This window comes from Pristiophorus japonicus, chromosome 7 (genome assembly GCF_044704955.1).
Source record: "Pristiophorus japonicus isolate sPriJap1 chromosome 7, sPriJap1.hap1, whole genome shotgun sequence".
In the NCBI taxonomy this organism is placed as follows: Eukaryota; Metazoa; Chordata; class Chondrichthyes; family Pristiophoridae; genus Pristiophorus; species Pristiophorus japonicus.
Window position 1 is genome coordinate 225,816,356 of NC_091983.1, and position 14,138 is coordinate 225,830,493.

Sequence of the window (14,138 nt, forward strand, 5' to 3'; positions counted from 1 at the left end):
CCAATATATCCTTCGAGGTGCAGTGCCCAGAATTGAACAGTACTCCAGATGGGATCTGACCTAGGCTCAATACCTACTCAATTCTGAATAACTTCCACCTTTGTATTCTAGTCTCAGATAAAAAGGATAACATTCCATTAGCCTTTGATTACTTTTTGTATCTGTGCAGTAGCTTTCAGTGATGTGTACACGGACACCCAAATCTATTTCTTCCTTCACAGTTCCTAGTCCATCAATTCATCTTTCTTGGTTCCAAGGTGGACAACCTCAGTTCCCTACATCTGCCAGTTTTGCTCAGTCTGTCCATAAGTCTAATTTCCTGCTCCCTTCTACTCAACACTCATGTTTGGGTTTACCAGCCACCAGATGGCGTCAGTCGGAGGTCATTGGGCTATGTGCACGGCCCAGGTATAAAAGGCCAGCCATCTTGTAATGTACTTTGGGTCCCAATAAAGTGGAGCCAGGTTTGTACCTGTTCGGAGTTTACAGTATTCAGTCTATTTTGAGTTATTGCATACACAACAGTTTCCTAATCTAGTGTCTGCAAACTTCAATAGCCAACACACTATTCCTTCATCCAAGTCATTAATATATGATGAAAAGCTGAGGCACCAGTAGAGATTTCTGGTGAGCACCACTGGTCACATCCTACTTAGCAGAATTTATTTCCACTGTCTCCTATCCCCCAACCAATTACCAACCCATGGCACAAGGTTACCTCCAAATCTATATAGTTTTATATTTGCTAAAAAAGTTTTGTGCCGAACCTTATCAAATGCCTTCTGGAAGTCCATATAAACAGTATTCATTGAAACTCCCCTACCATGCTCGTGACCTAAAAAAAATTCAACTAGATTAGTCAAACATAACCTACCACTTGCAAATCCATGGTGACTGATCAGCTCACTTGTCTCAAATTTCAGTAACATCCCCACAACTGACATTAAACTGATAGTTATTTGGCTCCACAGACCTATGTGCTTTGCTGTTATTTCCCTTGCATCAACAGCCATGGAAAGCAACTATTGCAGTTTTGCCCTGCTTGATCTGGATTCATGCCAGGTGTTAGGAGGTGCAAACATTTTAACCTCCACCTCCCCCCAAAAAATGTCTGTAGTCTCCTAGTTTCTCTTTCCTTAAATAATGGAGTAGTATTTGCAATTTTCTAATCTAGGTGCAATCCCCAAATCTAGAGCGCTTCAGAAAATTGACAAAAGCAGCTACAATTTCTGCACCCGTTTCTTTTAGGATGGAAACCATCAGGTCCTGGAGATTTGTCCATCTTAAGTCCCATTATTTTTTCCATTACTAGTTTCTTACTTTTATTAAATTAAGTTCAAACACCTTAATTTATTTTTAGGTTCCCTTGCACTGATGTTGTGTCTTCATCCTCGGCAGTGAAAATGGATACCAACTATTCATTTAATAAGTCTACCATTTCCTTATTATGCATTACAGTATCCCCCTTTGCACTCAATACATTTATAAAAAAACTAGTTAGCTTTTATATCCCTTGCAAGTTTTTTTTCATACTCTTTTGTACCTCTATTGCATTTATCCTGAGAAAGTAAGAGGATACAGGAAGATGACACAGAAATGGGTTTAGAGTAGTCAGCCCCAGAGTCAATAGCTAGCAAAGGGACGATGAGCCAAATAACCCATGTGCTTTGCTGTTAATTCCCTGCATCAACAGCCATGGAAAGGGAAGCTACTGCAGTTTTGTCTTGCTGGACCTGGATTCATGCCAGGTCTCAGGAGGTGCAATTAGAATATTTGAACCTCCTACTCCCACCCAAAGTAGAAAATGTAAAGTTTGTATAATTCCCACAATGAAATATTTACAATAGCTTTCTGAACAAACTGAAGATAGCCAAGCTTATTTACATGTGCCATTTGGTGGCTATATAATTTCTTCATAAATTAGTTTGAAAAAACATGCAACAAAACTTGACAGTATTTTATTAGAGTTTACAGGAAACTACAGCTTTTTTTATACACCATAAATCTGTTAATACAATCTATATTTTATAAATGTACAATAGCATATTATTGGCAAATGACAAATATATTGGAAAATCATTTTTGGCAGACTCTTGGAAGAATGATAAGTTTATGAACCAGCAGGAATGCCACAATGGAATTTCCAAAATACAATATCTACGCTTCAAGGCATTGGTATAATTGGAATATACAGCAAGACCACAGATAAATACCTGAATGATCATATTGCCATTTCTGCTCCCATTCTGCTGTTGGAAGCACAATAACTGAGGGCTTCATATCCAAGGTATACTCAATCTCTTTACATGAACATACTTGAAAGTGGCAGTGTGACCATGATTTTTTTTTTTTAAAGTACAGTAGTCTCAAATTGCAATGTCCTGAATGATGCTCAATCTACAACCAATGCTGGTCTTTACTACTCCAAACCTCCCAATAAAGAGGCAACAAACTCTTAATTAGTGCAAATAGGAAACTCAGTATTCAGTCATGAAACACCTCAATAAATGCAAAAAAATCTCAATTTGTTCAATGCTGCAAATTTAGATTTTCCTAATTAGAGAACTATAGGCATTCAGCAAGACTCTGTTTAAACTCTCAACACGTGGGCTCGGAACACAATGCACCCAATTTAACCCTTCACTCAACACATATCCTGTATGTAGGTTCGAATACCATTCCTGATTAAATCACCATAGCAATATCACTAGCAGAACACATCAGCAAATGGATCAAGGACTACAGACACATCTTGATAAATGCTTAGTGTCAATCATTTTTTGACATTTGGACACAAACATCGAAGTAAGGAGTGTAATGGAGCAAATGGTCCATTTGAACTGAATACTTGATTGGAACACAAATTCAGGATTAAACGTAACTATTGGACAGACAATAAAATCAGAGACTTGGGAAACCTAATTTTGCGACATCTGCTTATTAAATACACTGCTGAAAAATGCAAGCCACAGCAGTGAAAGACGACTATAGTTCCCCCATTCAACAACAGTACATTGTACACTGGTTTTCCTGAAGTCTAGTTGATAATCCTATGTGCAGTAGGTATTGCTCTCAACACTGGTGTGGTACTAAATATGATTCATACAGTAGCTGTTTGTATCCTAAAGAAAGCTTACAATAAAAATTATTATATACTGGACCAGAGTGAGTGTTTCACATTAAAAGGTGTCATTTCTTTAGCAGTGCACTCTAATAGCAGACAAAAATATTTTGCTCTTCTATCCTTACTGCATGAAAACTAGCGAGGCATGTAAGTATTTATTTATTTGATGTTATGTAACCAGAGTAGCCAAGGGACTGTTCAATGTGTTTACACTGGGGATTTGTGGGAAGAACAGTGCTGGGTGTGTGCCAGTGGTTGGAAGATTAAAAATTTACCCATTAATCCTTGTGGCTTTAATCTCAACCTTCCAAAACAGGGAGGCAAGAGCATGATATGATGAAGAGCATTACCAAATGAGGGGAGAGAAGAGATATTTTAGCAAAGATAGCCAAGATTTCTTATGTTCTCTATATGCAATGAAGTGTTCCAAAATAATTAATTGACAATTTCATTAGCAATAGCAACGAGGAAATCTTCATCCTTAGTTTGCATTACTTGCAACAACCAGAGGAAACCTTCCCCTATAATGGCCTAATGCAATATGCACATCTGGTCAAGAGTATAACCAAGTGGTTATTTATTTATAGGCCAAGTTGAGCTGTCCTACATTTCTACCAATTCTCACTACAGACCACACAATTATCTGGATCATACAAATATATCAGAACTATTTAACTGGAAAGTGCTCTTAATACAATGCATGGCGGCTCAAAAGATACAAGTGTTGCCCCTTATACAGCACCAGTGAACAGACTCTGCATATTAACCCAAAAGGTGTTGGTTTTACTCTGGTGCCATCAATGCTCTTAGTCGATGGTACTCCCTAACTAAAGTGCCTGACCTACCTTTACACAGCAGTGTAGACATACACTCATGTGTCTCTGGACCAGCTGTCAACATATCTCCTCACTGATCCAATGCACTAGATTGGTGGCAGACTTCAAATATAAAAGCAGCAGTGCAAAGGCTATTTTGGTGATGCCCTCCCAGCACCTGGGCTGCACAAATCCACATTGTAAAGATGTCTTTAAAGGGCTTGCCGTGATACAAGTGTTTGGCTAACCTAATTGACTATCACGTTAAATAAATACTTCGACAGCATGAATTGAGAAAAAGGTGCTCGGTCCAATAAGCTTGCATCTTCTGCAGCCTCTTTACAATCATGGATTCCAGAAATTTGTTAAACTTTTAAAATGTGTCACGCCCCCTCCCAACAAAATAGTACAAATAAATTCCCTTACATTATTTAAATCGGAAAACTAGAAGTGCAGCATACTGCGTGTGCAAATTTCAGGTTCCTCCCACCACCCCTTAACACAAAAAAAAAATCACATCTGTGGAATCCCAATAAGAGTCTTAAACATTTAAAAAGTTATTCTACATTTGAAATTTAAAACTTAAATGCTTTAAAATGGTGCAACAGTTTAAAGTTCCGACAAATCACAATGATTTCAAGATGCTGTGAATTATGAGTCAAACTGTCCCATTCACATTAATTTAAACAGGTGCCCAAATCAGTAAACTGCTAGCTCCCTCTTACATAATCTGATGACCGGAGAGAAAACCTGGACTTGCTTTCCTCAAGCATTCCACTTTCCCTGGAACACTTGTAGTTTTACTATTTTCTTTTTAAAATTGATTATTTGAGTTGAGGGGGGGAAGGGGGTGTGGGGGGCAGGGTTGGCGATTTTAGACCAATGTTAGACATTTTGGGAAAATTCCTTTTTGGTAACATCCAAATTTTTCAGTTCTTTTTGTCGTGATGTGGATGGTGATTTCCAACTGCTTCTGTACTAGTTAAACATTCAGCAAACTCCGCTTGACCTGCATAAATGCATTCCTACTGCAACCTTAAATAGACAAATTGCATCTTTTCACACAGCACTCAGGATAACAGGAATATCAGTCCATTGGGATGATATCAGATCAGGTTGGAATGGAAAGAGATGACAGTCTTACTGCTGATGTTCTAATAATGGAAGGTCTGCGGAAGCTCATTACCCACTCAGCAAACCACTCAAATATATTGCACTAGATACGTCAACATCTCGCTGAATTGGTTCTCTAGGGCAGTTTTCAACAACTACAGGACATGAAAAGATAAAGAAATTTACAGTTACAAAGAACTCATACACCACACAAGCAATCCTTGGAAACAGGTGCAGTAGTCTTCAATACAATCACATTGGAAGAAATTGCACTAAACATTTTATAAGGTCTTTTATAGTAACTCCTAAATCATTAAAGGTCAGTTTAAAAAAACATGCACAAGTCAGAACAGACAGGTGACACATGGAAACCGCTACATATGCACAGCAGCTGCATACACACAAAGGATGCTGCACGATAAAGTGGCCAGTGTACCATGTCAGAGAATATGTATGAATGTATCTTAACCATTGAATGCATAACATTTTCCCCCAATATATAATGTTTGATTAACCTGATCAATAAGCCTACAGTATACACTTAAGCAATATACTGCTATACAATTCACAGTACTCCATACAATGGAGTTTGGTTCAGCTTTGTTTTGCCAATGTCATAACCTTCCTCAGTTATCACACAAGCCTAAAAACTATAATCTATCGCTACAGATTACTAGTCACAGCAAAGACTCCACATAGTGTTTGGAATGAGAAAAGACTCAGCAAAACAAACATTTCTTCATGAAACAAAAAAGGCTATTATTTCCAAACTTTCATTACATAGAAATTCCTGTTAATGCTTTCATATAAACCAGCGCTTATCCTCTACACTAGCACAGTTCCTCGAAATCCACCCATCCACAGAACGGGTAAACACTAAGGCATTGTTCAGAAGCTGCAAAAATGTAAGACGACATATAAACATCCATTCTTTAAGTGGAATACAAACTATCCTTCCAGTAACTAGTCATCCAACAGTTGAGAATCCATCTGTTGACCATTTAAGATGAGGGACCCACCCCAACAAAGTTATTAGCTACAGGGTGGACAGGCACAAGCTGGATAAAGAAATACCACCTGCCATTATACAAATGGATAACTCAAACTTCTGTAGCACTCCACATGTACACGACATCTCAGGAGGACGAGAGAAAGGGATGCGGTGGAAAAGTAACAAGTCTAAGGACCTCCTGTCTCCAAGAGAACAGCTACAGTATATTACAAAAGCAAAATACTGCAGATGCTGGAATCTGACAGTATATTGCCGGATCTACCTTGGAACACTGAATTTGCAGCCTCTGAAACAAACACCTAGTGGTAAAAAGATGCCTATGCTTTGATTGCAATACTTAATGTACAATGACTTTAGTCTACAACACAAAGCTCTTTTGAACCAGAGAAATGTTCTCCATCTCAGCATTTATATTTTTACAGAATACATTTGTTCCATGGTTAAAGTCTAGAATGAGCATTTTCCCCTTCTAAAATGGTGGAAAGCAGATGTATTTTACTATGCAAAAGCTGTTATATGTTTTGTCTACCTAACTTAGTTTAAGACTTTAACTCCTAGTTTCCCAGTCTTTTTAATCCTCAACGTGACTTTGTACTTTTGAGTTGAGGAAAGGAGGGAGTTCTCCAGCCAGTTTCACTCAGCCAGCTTTCTCTTTGATGGTGGAATCAGATGGTGTGGAATTTCACTGGGTAGTTCATGACCTTCCAGCTTGACCTTAATTAAGTGATTAGCCAATGCAAACTCTTCATCGTCCAACATGCCATCCTTGTCGATGTCTGCCAGCTTCCAGATTTTCCCCAGCACGGTGTTTGGAAGCTTGGACTTCACCATCTCCTTCTTTGCATTCGCACCAGTGACTTTCCCATTGACGGGCGAAAGGGTGTAAAAAATCTCGTCGTAGCTCGGCTTATCTCTGATCACAACCCACTCTGGGTCATCAATGCCCTCGCCGGCTCCTTCGCCGTACCCGTGTCCAAACGGGCCATTTATCGTGCCTTCAAAGGCCCCGCCTTTCACAATTTGGACAGGCCGCTGCGTTTCCTCCTGACGCACTAGGATCATGAGCTGAGCGATATCGTTTCCCAACATATCATCTACTGCGTCCAACAATTTAAGCTTTAGCGGCTGAAACTTGGCAAAATCCTGCGCCTGCAGTTGATCCTGGAAACCAAGAAACAAGAAATAGTTATCTTGACCATCTTAAATCAGAAACTGAATGAGTAGAAGCGCCATTTTTCAGATTCATACAAGATTTGCACCAAGATTAAGTTAAGTTGACACCTATTGATATAGCCGCATCACTGCAGAAAATAAAGTCTTGCCCTGATGGAACCAGTTGTATTAGTTTTGACAACTTATTACAGGCATCCTGTCCCCATATAGTTTCCTTCACAAAACCACTACTTCAATCGCCAGTCTCCTTTCCTACCTCAGCCCATCTGTTGCTGAAACACTCATCCAGGCCTTTATCACCTTTACATTGGACTATTCCTGGCCTGGCTCCCATCCTCCTCCCGCCATAAACTTCAGCACATTCAATTCTATCTTGCACCTGATCTCACTTACCCATCACCCAGTGCTTGCTGACCTACATGGATTCCCGGTTGCCCAACACCTCAAATTTAAAGTTCTCATCCTCATGTTTAAATCTGTGGTTTTGCTCCTCCACAACTCTAACCTCCAGCCTTGCATTCCACAGAACTCTGCATTTCTCCAACACTGCCCTGTGCATTCCAGACTCTCTTCGCCCCACCATTGGATCTCATGTCTTCAGCATTCTAGGCACTGAGCATTGGCATCCCCTCCTTAAAGCCCACCATTTTGACCAAGTTTTTGGTCACCTCTTTAGATTGGCATCTATTTTTGTCTGATTAAACCTCTGACACCTTGGGATGTATTTCTACATTAAGAGCACTATATATAAAAAAGGAAATTATTGTTCACTTGCACTAGAGGCAGAATAGATGAGATAACCACCAAGGAGAAATGGGGAAAATAAAGGAAAGGTTGAACAATCTCTCCTCTCCGCCATTTAAAAAAGAGACACATTTCCATGGAGTCATCGTCACTGGCCACACTATGAATGAGTGTGCGTTTATCTGCCCAATATCTAGGGAGATGCAGCGAGACTCAGACTGAACAGAGAACCCATGCCCCTGCACTGACTCACTGGAATACATCTTGTACTACCATGTGATTCATCAGTAGGTGAAAGAATACATTTGTCCAGTAGTTCATATCCTCTGAAAACTGATAAATGAACAGTATTGAACAAACAGTGGATTTGAGTAAATACTGCATTATTCATTATTTGCCTCAGTCAATACAATAAATGCTCTATCCCCATGTGAAACGTGAGCCTTTGACTTCTTGGCTCTTTGCCACCAGATCTCTGCTGTCTTCATACTACCACCACTACTGACTGAGTGCCTTTCATGTGGAAAGGCCTCCCAAGGCAGTTACATCAAAATTGTACACCCAAATTCCTTTGCAGATATCCCAAAACAAAAAAAAAAGGGATTAAAAGCAGGTACTTAACTACATTGTAGTGGTCAAACATTCACAGGATTCAAAACACTGCAGATGTACTGTAAATGCATTAATCTGTTCATAGTTTGCTCAACCTCAATGCTGAAAGTTAATACTAAGTTTATTAAACATGAAAACTGGCAAGTGAACAGTATTGACCAAAAACAGCCAGCTAGCAAGGATACAGCTAGACAGAATGAAACTAATGGCTCTGCACACAATAAATTGACTTGTTTCAAAAGGACCTTCAGACTTGTGAAAGCCATATGGATCAATACAACTTGTATGTATCCTCTGTAGCCTGCAGACAGTTAAAATTTGTTAATGCTAGCTGTGTCTCAAGAATCAAAGAAAAAAATTCCAAAACTTTAAATTGTCACCACTCCAAAAAAACAATAGGATCTTATTTTAATTTATCTTGTAAATAAATTAACATGGCAATTCATTTAGCTACTTGAGCTTTTCAGTCGTCAGCTTGCATAACCAACCTTGCAACCAAAAACATGCATCTCTGTGGAAATTTTATTTTCAGGTTGAACAATTTTACCAATTGCATGGAGTCCCAGACCATGGAACACACCACATCTACCTGCCCACTAAGATCTGTTGCAGGAGGCACCTCATTTCTCCACTCCGCATCACAGGAGACCATCAAAGGATAGCCAAACTAGACATCCAATCACAAGCTTTTCCCATCATACAAAACATTAACTGTAAAAAGATCAAAAATGTCATTGGGCCCGACTTCATTTCAGTAGCAACAAAGTTGCGAGTTTACAAGGCAAAACCATGTCTATTCAATCCATCACCGGCTATGCTATTTACACACACTAATACTGAAAAATGTCAGTGCTTTTATTAGATTGATTTTTATTCTGCTACTCATTTCAAATGCACAACTACTCCAATAATGTAATCCAAAGTGCACGACAGCTATTGTGGGTTAGGATTCTTGGTTTATGTTGAGCAGTTATGTGACGCTGCAAATGGCTTTGGAGCTCAGTACATAAATATGGAACCTGGTCTTCTGCCAGTTGCTTTAAATCTTGTGCTCTACATTTTCCTTTGCCAGACTGGAGTCACAGTTCTAACCTCCCTCATAGATGGTCACCTCATTTGTGCTACACAAACCTATTACTACATCACCTCAACTACAGAAGAAACCCCTACAATGCAAGAGTCAACCTTGCCAATACTAAATCTGCTTTAAACCATTAAAATCCCCAGCACAAAACCATACCAGCAGCAATACTAGTTTAAAATAAAAAGTGAAAAATTGTATCAGTAGAGTGTAGGGCTTGGTGCACTTGACAAGTACTTTTTCTCTTAATGCAGATCAGGATAGCACGCTGTACAGATTGAAGAATCATTAATCTGGTCATCTTTTCCCAGAGACACAACAGACAAACCAAATAGATTACCCATCTTAAAGTGAATGTATATAATCAGGCATACACATTCAAAACACAAGAATTCTAGTTTGCAACACATTTGGATCACTCAGTACAATGCCAGCAATACCAATGTGCAAGTATATGTAAAAAAAATGCAACGTGAAGCCAGCTAACTCGGGCCTACCTGCATTTTCTTAATGTTAGGAAAATCTCCAGGGGAGATCTGATGTTCTCGTTCAATCTTGGCATAGGTGTCTCCAAGGCTGCTGATGAGTTCTTTCTTCTTGTTGTCTTTACCAAATACAGCTGGCATCTCTTTCCGTAAGGCACTGATGATGTAGGCATGAACCTGGGGGGGGGGGGGGGGGGGGGGGGAGAAAGAGAAGAAAGGAAGAGCATGCCAAATTAATAGCAGTTCATTTATGAAAGCACTTGAATCCACATTTTCAGGAATAGCAGAATAATTTTCATTTTTTTTAAAAAAGTGTGGTTACAGTATTGCACTAGTGACCCAGAGGTTGCAAGTTCCACTGCCACCATGGCAAGTTGTGAAACTGAATTCTTTAAAATGTTGCCATTTGTGGGTTAGCATCAGGTAAATGATCATGAAAGTTTCCAAATGGTTCGAAGAACCCCCACCCGTTGACTAATGTCCTCGTGGAAGGGAGCCTGCCATTCCTACCGAGTCTGGCCTGGACATTACTCCAGTCCTACACTACATAGTTGACTCTTAATGCCCTCAAGTGGAATAGTAAGTCACTCAGCTGTATCAAATTCAGAACGAGAGAGATATAAATCCCCTCAAAAAAAATCAGCAATAATCCAGAATATCAGGCTCCTCATCACATACTATTATGACGAACATATATTGCAGTTCCTTCTGGATCAGTATCCTTGAATTCCCTGACTAACAACTGTGGAATTACCATCACTGCAAGCTCAAGGAGAAAGCCAATCACCACCATCCCAGGGCAATAAATGTGGCTTCGCAAACACTGCCCACATCCCAAGAACAGACAACACACATTGATGACATCTATGAGCCAAAATGAGATTGCTGTCATATCTGCAATTTGGAAATCTTAGGACTAGAAATAGTATCGAGTGTCTGCCTCTCTTGGTTGCAGTTTGGAGTGGAATACTATGGGACATCTGTATTTCATTGAACACAGTACATTTTGTCTGAGTGTATCAGATGCCATCACTGATGGAAAGAAAAGAATCATATCTTCAGGACACCCTAAAATGTTTCACAACTAATGAATTGCCTTTGAAGTTCAGTCACAGTGGTCATAAAAACATAGAAAATAGGTGCAGGAGTAAGTCATTCGGCCCTTTGAGCCTGCACCGCCATTCAATGAGTTCATGGCTGAACATGAAACTTCAGTACCCCATTCCTGCTTTCTCGCCATACCCCTTGATCCCCCAGTAGTAAGGACTACATCCAACTCCTTTTTGAATATATTTAGTGAATTGGCCTCAACAACTTTGTGGTAGAGAATTTCACAGGTTCACCACTCTCTGGGTGAAGAAGTTTCTCCTCATCTCGGTTCTAAATGGCTTACCCCTTATCCTTAGACTGTGACCCCTGGTTCTGGACTTCCCCATCTAATCTGTCTAAACCCATCAGAATTTTAAACGTTTCTATGAGATCCCCTCTCATTCTTCTGAACTCCAGTGAATACAAGCCCAGTTGATCCAGTCTTTGATAAGTCAGTCCCGCCATCCCAGGAATCAGTCTGGTGAACCTTCGCTGCACTCCCTCAATAGCAAGAATGTCCCTCAAGTTAAAAGACCAAAACTGTACACAATACTGCAGGTGTGGCCTCACCAAGGGCCTGTACAACTGTAACACCTCCCTGCCCCTGTACTCAAATCGCCTCGCTATGAAGGCCAACAAGCCATTTGCTTTCTTAACCACCTGCTGTACCTGCATGCCAACCTTCAATGACTGATGTACCATGACACCCAGGTCTCGTTGCACCTCCCCTTTTCCTAATCCGTCACCATTCAGATAATAGTCTGTCTCTGTTTTTACCACCAAAGTGGATAACCTCACATTTATCCACATTATACTTCATCTGCATGCAAGCAGAGGGGAAAAGTAGTCCATTCTATCCCTGAATGAGTGAATGGACTAAGAGGATGGTAAAAATAGAAAACAACATTACTTTCTTTCTCTTCTACAGGACTGACTGGGGCTGAGTGGGTACTCAGAATACTGAATTTATGCCATTTACACAGGAGACACAAGTGATCCTTTCACTGGTTGAATTCAGCTCAAAAAACAAACAACTTAACTGCCGACAAGATTTTAAAATAAAGTCTGTTTAAATAAACTGGAGTTCAACATTGTAGTAACAGCAACTCCACACAGCAGACATACCCAACTTTAGGCCCATGAACCTTCTACTGATTCCATGATTCACTGGTACTGTATTTTCTGTTTTGCACCAATTTGGTTCCATGAATACAATTCCACCATGCTGCTGGGGAACCCTTGGAGGATGGTAAACATCAGCTGAACAAACCCCAGGGGCTTTCAGGACATTTCCACTTATTTTTCAAATCAAAGGGAAAGCCACCTGCACAGGTGGAGGAAGAAACAAGAGTTGAGCAGGAACCAGATGGGTTATGGTTAATAAATGGGATTCAGTATCATGAAATGTGCAAAGGAAATACAGTAGATAGATGAACTAGATGGAGCAAAGGTCTTTTCCTGCCTGGAACCTATGTTAGTGATATTACTGTGGTGTTTAAGAGGGCATGTGGCATGTCATATATAACAAAAAAAACATGTATTTATAATAGCACCTTTAACATAGTAAAAAGGTCCCAAGGCGCTTCACAAAATTTGACACCAAGCCATGCAAGGATATATTAGAGCAGATGACCAAGCGCTTGGTTTTAAGGAACGTCTTAAAAAAGGAGGAAAGACGGAGGTTTAGGGAATCAATTCCAGTTTGGGGCCTAGGCAGCTGAAGGCATGGCTGCCAATGATGGGGTGAAACAAATCAAGGATGTACTAGAGTCCAGAATTGGGAGGGTTGTAGGGCTGGAGGTGGTTAGATAGGGAGGGGCCACAAGTATGAGAATTTAAGTCTAGGCATTGCTGGACCAGGAGCCAATAGAAGTCAGAGTATGTGGTGATGGGTAAACGAGACTTGCCACAAGTTAGGGTATGGGCAGCAGCGTTTCGGATGAGCTGTACTTTACAGAGGGCGACAGATGGGAGCCGGTCAGGAGAGCATTGGAATAGTTGAGCTTGGATATAACAGAACTTAGATGAGGGTTTCAGTGACAGATATGCTGAGGCAGGGGTGGAGACTTTAACAGTTCACAGTAATGCAAACCTACTGAATGAAAAACAAAATGGTCTTATTTTCCCAAATCTCAATATCCATGTCACTTGTTCAATCTCTACACAGCACATGGCTCAGAACACATGGCAGATGTTAAGACTTAAACGGTTGTGGCTTATATTTGAACTAATTTCTGCTCAGAACACACTACGGGTGTATTAGAGGAAAAGAAAAATACTTGGCATTATTCACACATCAGCCTGGCTCGACCCACTCTATCCGCTATTTTCTGTGCTGCTAGTGGTCCTGTATCATACAGCTGAGTTTTTCCTCAACTGATTATACTGGAATACACTTATTTAAAAAATGCAGAATGAATCAGCCATAAAGATGACTTTGCAAGGGATTTATATTACTCAGACAAGTGTGCTATTGTACTAAAAGAATAAGCTCTGGTGAATCAAATACCATCCTCTCTGCAACTTAATTCTTAACCAATGCACTGTACAAACTTGTTTTCACTACACTTTGGGGAAGAAGTCCCATTGGACTGATCAGGAGATAATGACCACAATAAGTCTGTGGTCAGATGGGAGTTTACAGTAGAGGCCAGATGTTTGCCAACAGGGAAGGCAACAAGTTTCATTAGCTGTGAGTACACCTTCTAGAAGGTGGCTATACAGTGGTAGAGATTACAAACAGTTCAGCTGCTCACTCAGTCAGAGACAGTACATAGCACAAAGGGAGAAGGAGAGATTGATTTATAACCAAGTATTTAAGACCAACATCTCATCTTGCATAACAGGAGAACAGTTAAACTGCATTCCCAAATTATTCAAAGTGGAAACT

At 40.1% G+C, this 14,138-nt stretch overlaps 1 protein-coding gene across 1 annotated transcript in view; it reads right to left on the bottom strand.

Moving 5' to 3' along the window:
- Positions 1–1,952: 1,952 nt before the first annotated feature.
- Positions 1,953–14,138, bottom strand: part of LOC139267482 (EH domain-containing protein 3) — a 102,225-nt gene continuing 90,039 nt past the window's right edge. Inside the window, exons 5-6 of the mRNA XM_070885863.1 lie at positions 10,172–10,336; positions 1,953–7,225 (exon numbers count right to left, since the gene is read on the bottom strand). Of these exons, the coding sequence (XP_070741964.1) occupies positions 6,698–7,225; positions 10,172–10,336 (693 nt within the window). The 3' untranslated portion in view covers positions 1,953–6,697. The remainder of the gene's footprint in view (positions 7,226–10,171; positions 10,337–14,138) is intronic.